Source organism: Haliotis rufescens, unplaced genomic scaffold, assembly GCF_023055435.1.
Source record: "Haliotis rufescens isolate VD_foot unplaced genomic scaffold, xgHalRufe1.0.p SCAF_21, whole genome shotgun sequence".
NCBI lineage: Eukaryota > Metazoa > Mollusca > Gastropoda > Lepetellida > Haliotidae > Haliotis > Haliotis rufescens.
The window spans coordinates 9589920-9604054 of NW_025963902.1; the positions used below are offsets into that span (position 1 = coordinate 9589920).

General features: G+C 37.9%; 1 protein-coding gene across 8 annotated transcripts in view; it reads left to right on the top strand.

Moving 5' to 3' along the window:
* The first annotated feature begins 5665 nt into the window (after window positions 1–5665).
* The window catches only part of LOC124150816 (switch-associated protein 70-like), a 53202-nt gene continuing 44732 nt past the window's right edge, over window positions 5666–14135 (top strand). For all 8 annotated transcript variants that reach the window (XR_007222576.1, XR_007222578.1, XR_007222581.1 and 5 more), the window contains exon 1: window positions 5666–5776. Coding sequence is in view for 1 of the 8 variants with exons in the window: in XM_048401229.1 (XP_048257186.1) it covers window positions 5681–5776 (96 nt within the window). In the remaining 7 variants the exon portion in view is untranslated. The remainder of the gene's footprint in view (window positions 5777–14135) is intronic.

Here is a 14135-nt window from a genome sequence, read left to right on the forward strand (position 1 = left end):
AAAAATCGAGTCCACCGTTGCCGAACGAGGCTGGAATTTCTGGGATCGATCGTAGCGCCACCAATGCTATTACGAGTTATTTCCCTTGTACGCCCCCCTAAGTTTCCACCTCTCATATCACTTACATTTGCTTCAAACAATATGGCGGCGCCCAGTCAAGACGATCTGATCAATAATCAAGATTTAGATTGTGATAAACGGGTCTTGCTTCACGAAGTGCATTAAATCTCGTGAGCACATTGATTAAAACATGAAAAGATTTGAAAAATATCTGTTAACGCCGAGTTGGCGGTACACATGCCTTGCAAATCTTGCAAGCGACCGAAATCAGCATGGCGGTTTACGAACCGGATGCCCAGTTCGTAACGCGATTTTGATTGGACAATGCATAGACTCCTTAGTCCAACCAAAATACAACACCATAATTCCATCCTAGTTCGGCAGGGGTGGAAACTGGACTTTTATAGTCAGTTAACTCCCTTGTCTCGGAAAGATGTTGTAATTGTGGATAGTAAAAATACCTAATGAGCTGTCTTGATAACCTGCGCTGTTCTACTCTGCGAGTTCATTATTTATAAGGCTGTAAAACTAATTATCATTATATTAATACTTGAACGAGTTGATAAAGGACAAATGTGAGTCTAGGCAATTAATATTAGCCACAGTTGATCCTAGTTAGTTTTTAGTCCTTGTGTCATCAGATAATTTCTTTATAGTTCAAAACATATCACATCTGAGCTCAGTGGGAGACCTTAAATGACCAATAAATATGAATATTGATGTAAAAGCAAACATACTTAAAAAATAATGTCAGTCATTCGACATCGACATCCACGACATCTCACGAGAGAGAGCGAGAGAGAGAGAGAGACAGAGGGAGAGAGAGAGAGAATGAGAGAGAGAGAGAGACACACACAGAGAGAGAGAGAGAGAGAGAGAGAGAGAGGTGTAACGGACAGACCAGGGGTCATAATTGGGCGATGGGATTCGAACCCAAGTTCATGGTGCAGTTGATTGACGTTAGCATTGTTGTCTTCGAAAAGAACCGACTTGTCCGCACTGTAGGGATATGTTACAATATGTATAAAAATAACCAATTTGTTGTTACCAGATGTAGGCCAACAGAAGACACACCCTTTCTTTAGTGATGATGGTGACGGTTTCGAACCGAAGGCAGGTCATATAATGTTGTGTTGGTTTTTTTTATATAGTCTTTTCAAAATTAGTTGATCTTAAACCCTGGTGTTTTGTGTTTTGCTTGGGGTTTCCATGGCAACGTTGTTTACCGGAGTCACGACGTGTTTGCTTGATATATGGTATCAAATATACATGAGGGAGCATCCACTTGTTTTGTGGTGGGGTGTTTTGTTTTCTCAGACAAATCGTTTCTTCCCAGCTGCACCCAACAAACTATTCATTTACTGAGCACAATCCAACTATCAAACACAAAAAAAACATGTTCACTATTAACACAAACATGTTGACATTTGGGTATTTTCCACAAAGCAAACTATTGATTTTTAAACAATCAAATTTAAAACAATGTCTGCGTCAAAAGAAATTGAATGATTTATGACCCTATTTAGGAGATTTATGTGATCATCACGCCGAATGTGCGTGGCGGGTCAAGACAATAATCTAAATTTTAAAGTTTGTTTTCGTGTTTGAATGATATATTGTTCTAAAAACCGTGATGTGGAAATAGAGAGTTGTTTGTTTTTATATTCAAGTTGATATTTCCGCTATTCAAAGTCTGCAGTGAGGCCGTCTTATCAACAGTCATTTCTGATATATAGATGCAAAGAGTAATTGATTAGGTCCACTCGCATTTTTTGCATTTAATTAACTTTCGCGCTAATTTCAAGATTACAGTATATACTATTCAAAAAAGTTAAAGAACTCGATTCTTTCATATGACAATGGTTAATCAGTCGTGAGAGATGCGATAGAGCGAGAAAGCGACAGAGCTAGAAAGTGATGATAATTCTCTATCTATTAAACTGTATGGTGTATCAATTGTGTGTTCTGATGAGGTACGTAATTATCTACCTTATATATACACAGACAGTGAGTCATGCATGCATGCATCCATCCATCCATCCATCCATCCATACCTACATACGGACAACAGTATTATGACATTAACACTGAAACATCATATTCTACTCACTCACTCAGAACACTCACAAGTATAAGATTGTGTTTTTGATACAATCAGCCATGACTGATTAACCATAGTCACGTGAAAGAATCGGGGATTCTTTAACTTCTTTTGAAAACTATGTATTCAGATTTTAAACTGATTTATTTAGAGCGTCTTGCCATGACCGGCCACGCGCTTTCGGCGTGATGGTGACTCCTAAATAGGGCCATTAATCAATTACATTTTACGCAGAAATCCGTGGATTGTTTTTGGAATTAAAATCACCTACGTCTGTACATTTAAATTATTTTAAAGTAAATAGTGAGAAGATTTGAACATTACCTCCCAATTGAAACAGATAACACATGCGACCCCTACAGTGGTCAAGAGGGGCACCGCCAGAATGAGCGAGTGAGTTGGGTTTAACGCCGCTTTTAACAGTATTCCAGTTATATCACGGCGTGTCAGCTTAATGTGGGAGGAAAACCCGAAGTGATGCAGGTCTCAGACGCTTACCACTTCAGTGAAACCCACTAGCAAGGGTATGGTGCTGACAAACCTAGAAACATTATCGGGGCGAACCGGTATTCGAACCCAGACTCATAGGTTGCTGGCGTGCCCAAGGGACGCAACTCTGAACAGCGAATCACGGCGCCTTAGACGACTGGGCCACCCGTGCCCCCTTTACCGCCATAAAGCGACAGAGCGAGAAAGCGAGAAAGCGTTGTCCCCTCTCGTCCACGAAGGTCGAGGGAATTATGAGCATAGACTTGCTAGGGAGTTAATCATACCCATGCTAGCTCAAAAGAAACTTTGATATATTTTTAAAGTATCCCCAAAATATGTATGATTAAACTGATTAATTAAGATGAAATAAAGCTGAATTACATTTACTGTTTACATATCAAAGATTGCTATATTGTTAAAAAAATGTAAAAAAAGCCACAGCAAGGCTACTCATTCTCAACATGCTGGGCACAACATAACATCAGTTAACAATATACCGTATGGCGGAATGAGGGCAGCAAGTTGATGTGACAAATGTGACACAATGCCATATAGAAAGTGGTCAACTGTAACAAATGTCATATTTGGGATAACACTTTCCGAGTAAAGTACAGCTTCTCGTACTTTTTGGGGTTGAGTCCCGTCCGGGATTCCAGAATCTGTACTTTACCAGGAAAGTGTTATCCCAAATATAACATTTGTTACATTTGATCACTTTCTAAAAGGCATTGTATGTTGACAGCCTTCAGCCATGGGAGCCGTGCCAATTTATGCTTGTCACAAGGGGTACACAAGGTACGTGATCTGGACTACCAGTTGTCGGACTTTCACTGTGGAAGCCTCGGTGGCTGAGTGAGTTAGATCGCTAACTTTGTGTGCTGGTGATTAGGTGCCTCGCTCTGGCAGTGTGGGTTCGAATCCCGGACGGGACTCAACCCCCAAAAGTACGAGAATCCGTACTTTACTAAGAAAGTGTTACCCCAAATATAACATTTGATCACTTTCTAAATGACATTATGATGGTACAGATAAGAGAGACAATTTTACAATTCAAATCCTTATCCCCCAAAGTATAGAGGGCGTCATTGGAAAGTATAAATATAAAATTCTTTGGAATAGGCCCATATACAGCCTCAGGCGTATCCAGGCCAACAAAACTGACTTTTTAAAAAACCCATTGAAATCATTTATATCATTTATATCATTTAAATCATTTATATAATTTATACGAATTATCTGTTCCCTTTGGCACGATTCAGAAAAAAAACATGGCAAAAATGCGGACCTCGCCTATTGCAAAATGCCAATCGGTTATATTTACCAGTTATAATGGGAGGGCGTGGTTTGATTAAAGTGGAAGCTTTCCATGATATAATTTTATTGTGCACTTTCATGTATTTATTTGTCTTATGATTCTCTTGGGAAGCATGTCAAGACTCATGATGAAAACAAGGCATTCTTCGGTTTTCTTAAATTTTGTTGACGGTTCTTTACTGCTGGATTGTACAGACAAAATGCCATAGCAAATCGCCCCAGACTCAGTTTTTTCAGGGAGAGGATATATGAACGACCACTGCATCGAGTTCATGTGCAGTATGTTGAGAAGATCAGCAACCCTGCAATGAATTTAATGAAATTGTCCAACACATTGTCAGTGGATGCCCAGCTTTGGCAAAACCAGAGCATCTTAAGCGACACGATAGAGTGACTCGATCATCGCCATGCTTGTGGTTTTGACACTGAGGTCCATCCATGGTACGACCCAGAATATATTATGAAGGGGGCACCATGGAAAATGATAAATATTTGTACAAGTATCACTTGTCCCCAACTTGATTCAAATAAAACTAGTTCCTGTAAAATAAAATATCAAGGGGGGGGGGGGGGGGGGGGGGGGGGGGGGGGATTGCACAACCACCAGTAGCTTAATTGATAACAAATCCTGCTGATGTATCATGCATGAAGTACTGTAAGTCCCCATGATCCCCAGCGAGGTGGCCTAGCTTTGGTTTTTTAGCCGTGTTTTAAAACTGTATACATGATATCATGGACCCTAAATATAGTGTTAAGTGTCCATGATGATATGCGTATGCCCAAATACGTTTGATAAATTATTTTTGAATATAACTTTGTATTCATGTACAAATTGTGTATGTATCAACTTGGTCTCGTCGCTATATGGCAGAAATAATGCCGGTGCGACGTTAAATTTGAACTCACTCACTCGCTAGCATCATCCGCCGCCCGAGGTACGAATCCCAGATTCAACTCGATTATGTTTCTTGATCTGCCAGCACCATATATGTTATTTACCGCTCGTGTGTGTTTCACCTAAGTGGTAAACGCCTGCCACGTCATAATTCCGTTTGCAGAGTTGCTGACCTTAGCGACGCCAGGAAAAGGGTGTGTGTGCACACATATTTCGGGAAACAATTTGCGTTTATTGCCATACATTTGTCAAGAATTTGCTAATTTTATTGAAAATATTTCACAAAATGATTTATTGATATGTCTTTTTACTCAAGAACATAATTAGTATGATTGAAAGGGAGCTCAATTGGGCGCACCCCTAACTTCCCTGAGGGGGCCCCTTGATCAGCGCATGTTGTGACACGAGTAAAATGACACATTCGTGTAATAATATTTTTGTAGGTTGACAATACGTCGTCGTTCAAAACTCAGACAAGTAATGGCCACAACACCTATCAATTCTCCATTATCCGATCACGTACTTTCAAGTCAGATATACTCATAATAATTTTAATATATATCATCTTAAATTCTCTTTTGAATCACTTCGCCTCTTTCTATACCTTTCTTCTCCTTTAAAAGTGAAGATTAAGTGTTTTCATATCTTCGATAATCCTTATTAGCCATAACGTATTTTCTATATTGTTATGGCCCAGTGCTGTAATTACGGTTACTTCCGCGACGCGTCACCGCCACATTAACGTTTTTGTGTGCAAGTGGGCGAAAGTATCCGGGGCATTGTTACCGGTGCTAGAAGTCACATGATCAAAATATGTCAAGATGGCGACAACTGGCGAAGTCCAGAAAAGTTTGTGGCACGCATTCAATGCTTTAGATGCCCAGCAATCAGGGGATGTACAAAAATCACGTCTAAAGGTTTGATTCTTTAATTTGTTTTTATTTAGGTTCGATTGGCGTCGATTTTGAAAATGTTTAATCGCGTTGACGTTACTCTTCAATGCGTGGGAGGCCCTGTTTGGGTTGGATAATGTTTTCGCACGCCGAAGAGAACCAAATACGCCGTGTGTTGCATTGTTTTTCAATGTCGGTCTTGTTTTGTCTAATGTGGTTTGAAATTGATGAATCGATGTATTTTACAAATGCATGAAGTTACCGAATAGGTACAAATAACACCACATCTACGTTCAAGCAACAAGTGAGGCCATGTTACACTGTACTTAGCCTGTTAGCTTTTGTGTTCTATCCATGACCCAGTTTGTCGGATGAAAAAAACGTTGTCACTTTTAAACTGTATTCTAACCCCATGACTAAATGTTTAGTGAATACTCACATGACCGTTGCCCAGTCAGTAATCTACCATTGGAAGTTTAACCGCGTGATTAAATGCATTAGAATTACTATTTTTATTGCTTATTTTATACATGATGAGCCATATCAAGATTTTGTTGCTGAAAACAGCAACATCAAGACTCAAGCAACACTGTACTTTTCGGTTGTCATTAACGTAACTTATTCGTGGCTAGAACCCCAGCCGTGTCATAGCAAAAGACATTCAAAGAACCTATGGGTTGGCTACTTGTTGTTACCCTGCCTGGTGCTCTGCATTAATTAAAGGGATACAACAAGGCCTGGTCAGCTCAGCGTCAGTTAGGCTAACACTTAGTCAATGAAAACATGTCTTTAGAATAATAAAAAAAATTCAAAGAACCTTAATTTCCACATAGTGGAATGAAGCAAACTAGACTTGGTTTAACTTCTTTGATAGGCATTTAAATACTACATCTGATATCTACTCTACTGTATAAACATTGCCTCCTACCTGTATATATACTTGTCAACCACACTCTGTATATCACTTGCTTGATAACAGTGTTAGAACCTACAGGGGCGGTCGGGTAGCCTAGTGGTTAAAGCGTTCGCTCGTCACGCTGAAGATCCGGGTTCGAATCCCAACATGGGTACAATGTGTGAAGCCCATTTCTGGTGTCCCCCGCCGTGATATTGCTGGAATATTGCTAAAAGCGGCGTAAAACCAAATTCACTCACTCACTAGAACCTACATCGAAACATCGCTCTTAATTGTAATAAAGAAGTTGTTCATCCATACATTCTTATCCTTACTTAGACTTGGTTAGTTTGATCTAGACTTGCCTAGGGTTTTAGTTAAAAAAAAAATACCTAAAAAATATAAATTCCACAGTCATGGTGCAGGACTAAGTGTCAGTATGCTGTGTCTGAGTTGAAAGTCCATGTTAAACTGTGGAATGGTATCTCGGTGGGCTAGCGCTATAAAACTGGCATTTAAAATATCCTGGACTAGTACATGCAGACCCCCACACAAACAACCCACTCAGATATGCATGCAGGTTGCTGTATACGTACAATAAACTTGAATGCACCCCATTTCACCTCACCTTTAATATTTACCCCCCTGATTGAGGTTTCCTTGCATCAGCAACAGTTTTGTCATCACACCAGGAACACTTTTTTTGACAATGTGCACAACAAGTAAACTATGCAGGGCTCCAGATAAGAAATAAATCACAATAACCCAATTAATTTCGAGTTGCTTGCGTACAAATGTGATTGACCAATATTCCATTAGTATAGTGTTCAAAACCCTGTGTAATTATAATGTACGGTATTCGACGTAATAAGCCCCCCGCTCTAATAAGCGCCCACGGCGATATTTGCTAATATATTGGCTCGTGAACAATCCCAATTAGCACCCTTTCCGATTGATCAATGTACACAATACGTATTTATTCGCTGATAATACGCACTCTTGTGTTATATGCACCCTTAAGTATGGGCAATTAAATTCTGGAAAAATATATCTCTCCTATATAAACATTTCAGGCTGTCAGCATAAACCACGACATTTATCTTTCAACTCTTTTTTTTTCGACAAAATAATATTCTAATAAGAGCCCCCTATTTCTAATTTTGAGAGCGCCCTAGGCGCTTATTACATCGAATACGGTATATAACAATAATGATAATAATAGTTCACTTATATGGCGATGTACTCCATGCATAAGCATGCTCTAAGTGCTTAAACATTATTACCCCAATCAATGGGTCAGTGTGAACTCAACAATCATTTAGGGGCACAGGTGGCCCATTCGTGTCAGGCGCCGCGATTCGCTGTGTAGAGTTGTGTCCCTTGGGCACGCCAGAAACCTATGATTGTGGGTTCGAATCCCGGTTCGCCCCAATTATGTTTCTAGCTTTGTCAGCACCATACCCGTGCTAGTGGGTTTCACCAAAGTGGTAAACGTCTGAGACCTGCATCACTTCAGGCTTTCCTCCCTCATTAAGCTGACACGCCGTGATATAACTGGAATACTGTTAAACCCAACTCACTCTCTCACTATTATGAGGAGCACAACATTTCGGAGTGCATGCTTACCTGATGAAGGAGTAAGCATGTACTCCGAAACATTGTGTTCCTCATAATAAAGAAGTTGACATCCATAAATTCTCTTCATTAAGTGTTATACAACTTGTTCTTTAATAATTTCAAGCAGCTTCAAATGTATTGGTTTATTATGGGTATTCTGTATTGTACGCAACTACAGCTTATCGGGGGGAACCGTCTAGACCTGATCTGGGGCAGATATTCACCTCCATGTTTGCAGCAAATGTCCATCAAAATTCTCGCATTGCAATAAAAATTCCAGTATATGATTATTTTATTTTTTATTTCTTTGTTAATGATGGTGATGATTATGCTTAATTTTACATTTAAATCATTACATTTAATGAAATGTAAAAATACAATTTTAAAATACCTCTGAAATTGCAAAAATAAAGCTTTAGAAAAGCCCCAATTTTGAACAAATTACGATTGTGTCCCTATTTTGCCTGCCAAGGGTGCGAGGTTGGAAATTCTAACTGTTTTAAAAGCTGACTGAAACTAACATCCCCCATGACCTGGCCTTATTATCACAGCTTTTAAACGATTGCTCCTTTATCTTTGACTGCGCATTTACTAACTGTCAATGACAGGACTTCCTTTTTCCCCCATGTCATTTGCCTTGATAGAACAATTTCACAAAAAATGTGTGTCACCAGTGGAATTTGAAACAACAAATCTGCATAGAAGCTAATGAATGTGTTCTCTGGGATGTTAACAAGGAAGAAATTTTATGAAAAACAACTACCGTATTCGACATAATACGGGCCCTGCTCCAATAAGCACCCACGCCATTATTTGCTAATATATTGGCTTGTGAACAATCCCAATTAGCACCCCTTCCGATTGATCAATGTACACAAGACTTATTTATTCGTGTATAATACGCACTCGTGTGTTATATGCACCCTTAATTATGGGCAATTAAATTCTTGATAAATATATATGTCGTGTATAATACACACAGACTTTTATTTTGTATCATTTCAGCCTGTCAGCATAAACCACGAAATTTACAATCTTTCAACTCTGTTTTTTTTTTCTCCAAAATTTTATTCTAATAAGAGCCCCCTATTTCTAATTTTGACAGTGCCCTGGGCGCTTATTACGTCAAATACGGTAAATATAAACTTACATCAGAGCTCATAGTTTATCTGTTTATAAATGATGAAATATGTGTTTTATGCTGTACGTTTTCTGTTACAGGCCTCAAAGCCTCAAATCTTTTACCAAGTAGTTATATGGCTACAAGTATTTTTTTCCAGGTAGCCAGTGGTAAAATGAAGAAGTCAAGCCAATAGTGTAGGTAGCCAAAAGCATTTGAAATGATCTTTTATCAAATAACTATTATAATATATACAAGTTATAGCTCAAGTCTTGGAATTGTATATTAGTGGAAACTGTACTTGAATTTTGTTACTTGTGACTCGAACGATGATACAATTTATGTTACTAGATTATATCGGTATATCCTTGCTTATCCAATGAGCATTGTCAACTAAAATAAAGTACTAACTACATTATTATTTATATATTTGAGTTCATTGTCGACTTTAGGAGGAATTATTTGCGAGTACAATTATTAGCAGACATATTTTCCCAGATCAGCTGTTTTTTATTTTTGTGTCTACAGATGTGTAGCAATAGAATTTAGTCACCACAAGATATTTTTCAAGGTAGTCATTTGGCTAGCTCTGCATTATAGGCAGTAGTAATTATATTTAGGACGCATTGGCAACAGTATTGGTCGCAACTTTGAGGCCTGTGTTATTCTGTATAATGTACATACTTGTGATTTGGTTGTGTTTTACTCAAAGAATCAAACATAGAAACAAATTACTCTTATCTTGATCTCTATTACTTAACTCACAGGAACCTAACCACGGGCAAGCAGTATTTCGGTGATTGATAAATGTGCTTGTGTTGGTCCTATATGGATTGTATACCGTATTTTCTTGAGTATAGCAGAGCTCCAGATAAGCTGCGTATCTGCGTGAAATACGCATCAGAAATGCAGAAATACACAGTAAAATATAAAATAAGCATATCAAATACGCACCGAACATTACAGATACGCTACAATAATAAAACTTGTGCGTATCATCAAAATATTGTGAAGTAACCCTGCGTATTCGATTAGCAAATCAACAACTTATTTTGAAATTATAAAGGGGCATTCCGTCAACCTTGCCAAACTCAACGATGACAGTTACATCATGATCATTTGCCATCACACTTTCTTGTGGAAGTATCGTGGTGTTTTTGAGTCCTATAAAGCTCTCGAACCCACACGACACCAGTTTGCAGGGACCAGATGAATAGTGTTTTTAAATATTTAACTTAAATACCCACATGTGTAAAAACTAGTGGGTAACAGAAATTTGAATACGCAGGTAGAATTACTGATACCCAATGATTTTAAAATGCATGGGTAAAATACCCACAACACCAAAAGCTTATCTGGAGCTCTGGTATAGTGTACACTTTTTTCCCAAAAAACACAGCTGTGTAATAGGGGTGTGCCTTATACACTCCATAATGAGTTTTGATATTTTTCACCTAACGCAAAGACATTACCGTGAACGTAACTACGGAATTGCCATGTCAACAAATCCATACTGGAGTACACAATGTAATCTTGTAATTACACTGTCTGGTTATAAAAAGTGTTCATTGTATATCTGGACTTATGTTTGTATCGTATTTCACTAATTTTATTCAAAATTTCTTTTAAATTAATTTTTGTTAAATTGTGTGTGAAGCGATCGTATAACTCACCTTAATCCCTGCATGTAAAACAATGCCTAGCAGAACCAAAAATACAATTTAAACAGTAAATTAACATGTCTGGTGAATTTTTATCTCAAATTTGAAATTTGTACTGACCAAGTTTCTTACCCCCCGTTTGTTTTCCGGAATTCGCTGAGGGGGTACAGTGTAATTTTTTTCTGTGCATATTATTCGAAAAAATTTTTTTTTCCAAAATACTAAATCTGTTAGAGGGGGGTGCGCATTATACTTGGGTGCGAACTATACTAAAAAAAATATGGTACTTGCCCCAGAAAGTGCATGTTAAGAGTCGCAAAAGAGCGAGATGCATGTGCAGAGGCTATATTTCTCAAGCACCACAGGCTCTCATTGTGTTCTCACAGTTAAGCATAGTTTTTGCATATCTTTTTAAAATACGGTTATCAAGACAATGTTGAAATTTTAGTTGCTAATGTTCTTCGAATGTTGGGCATGGTTCAAGTAGGTACAAGAGCACTCAGAACCTGATGTCTACTCATTGAAATGGTTAGTTAAAAGTCCTTTCCACTCCATGCCTCGCATTCTGACGAACCATTTCAACGATTAAACACCAGGTCCTCATGTTCAAGCCTATGCATAGTGTGTTGTTACACCTTGACAGCACGGATTAGCTTGTCAACCACTAATTTGTTTGTAAGGCTTACCCAGAAACGACTAATAGTTCTGAGGACAAGAAAAATCCAACGATTGGACTTGTAATCCTCATTGACTAGAGACCCGTGAAGATCCGGGGTAGAATAGGTCTTCAGCAACCTATGCTTGCTGTAAACGGCGCCAGTGCTTGTCGTAAGAGGCGACTAATGGGATTGGGTGGTCAGTCAGCGAGACTTTTTTCAGAGCTCTAGATAACTTTTTGAGCAATTGAGTTTTTACTTGAAGGTTTCTATTTTAATTGGGTTATTACATTTTTCATTTGGTAACAAATATTTTTTCACTCATCTTATCAAAAAAATGAAATAATGTTTTAGATGTATATAATAGTTCTGAATATAGGCTTGACTCTGAAAATATATTAGCTCGTAATTGTGTTTCGGAAATTAGATCCATTTTATGCATGCTGAAAAATCTTCATTGGGTATTTATTGTTTTCAAACAGTTGAGTTTTCAGTTAATGCTTGAGTTTCTGTACGCAAGTTAATTGAAAGTAATTAGGTTTTGAATATTTTGGGGGGGTATTTTACGCATATACGCAGCTTGTCTGTATCTCTATTGGTTGATGCACATCATCGTTCCACAGTCATGGTGCAAACATCATATTCCAATCGCTTGGATCGATGCTCATGATGTCAATCACAGTATTGTCTGGTCCAGACTTGATTGTTTACAGACTGCCGTCATATAGCTGGAATATTGCTGAGTGTGGCGTTAAACAACAAACAAAGAAGCATTTGGAGACAATGATTATGAACTAGTTTCAATGCTTCAATTTATTACAACTGAATAAAAATGACAAAATGTAAATACCAGACATTTTGTTCTTGTTCAAGCAGGACTAGCTTCAAACATTGAAGAAACATGGTGATGCTACCGGTTATGCTAACAAGCTTATTCTGCAGATAATCAAGACTGGTTATTCTCTGGCATTGGCATTTTATTTTTATTTGCACTCGTCCTCGGGACTTGTCTTATTAACAACGAATTTCTGAGGCTGCTTATTTGTTTGTCCCAAACAGAATGACCTGTATGCTTTAGAGATGGATTTTGCAGGTTTAACTTGTATCACAATATTTTCCGATGCACAAGGCCGTATTGAGATATATCACGTTATGTTGTATAATCCTAAGTTTTTATTCAGAAGCAATCTGATACATCATGTACATTAGGTATGAATTAGACTAACATTTAGTCTCTGAAATCTTATATAACACAATATCCTTCTTGACTCTAAAAATAAAAAAATATTCCCTATGCTGATTTCAGGGAATAGCTTGAGCTGGCTAGACTTGCTTTTGTATGCATTTCTAGATTATTTTTTTGTCATAAAATAAATATATTCCACGGTCATGGTGCAGGACTAGGTATGAGTTGAAGTTCATAGATGGAACAAAACAAGATGTTGGTACAACATAATGTGTACTCATTCAATAAATACGCAGCCATCTTGGGGCCCGGATACATGCTGCAGGGCAGTGAAGGTATTTGGCATGTGTATGACCTTAAACACATGATATAAATCGTTAATTGAAATCACCCGACATATCGAGCAGGAAAAAATGATATTGTGATTCATGTCGTGGAAAGAATGAACCTCAGTGTGCCAATATACTGATAATACCACACAACCTTAGTAGGTGTGTTCCTGTCTGCAGCAAAAAGCACCAGTAATTAATGAATAGGAAATGACTGGGTCGATATAACCTACAGGAAAATTGTGGCGCACTTGTTTTTTATCTAATCTTTAAGCTAATCTGTGGTCACATGACTGCTAACAATTGTAAGGCTTAAGGCCAGGGGTTTTATATTTTTCGGATTACCAATTACGGACCCGCCGACTCTAATTTTTTAGAAAATGTAAAAGTAAATAAATAAGATTTCCATTTTTTTCCCCCGCCAATCGCCGCGTAGTCAGTTATTTTATTTGTTATCATCACCTTTTTGTAAAAAACATATGAATTTACCATTGTAAACTAGTAAAGAGATACATAGTTGATCTTTGTTGATCTCGAATCCGAACATGAATAGCCTCCCTTGACAATTGTCTGTGTTGTAAGTGGTAGAATGTTTATTGTTACAAGGGGCTTTATCGTCACAAATGGCGGTCTTTTGAGTACAGTGTATGTTCACAAAGTATGCCAGAGGCATTCTGCATTAAAAAAAAAAGGTATCTGGCTTTTTTTTCTTTTTTTTCCCCCTTCCTCCAACTCTGGACTTTGGGTTGAAAAATCCGTAATCCTAACAATAAAAAAAGCCTGGCCTAAGCTGCAAGCACAATTTCATGATACATGTATTACAAACAATAAGTAACTGAAAATTTGAAATACATGTATGTATGTATGACCTACCAGATGCTTTTATGTAATTTGAAGCCGGAAATATTAAAAGAGTATC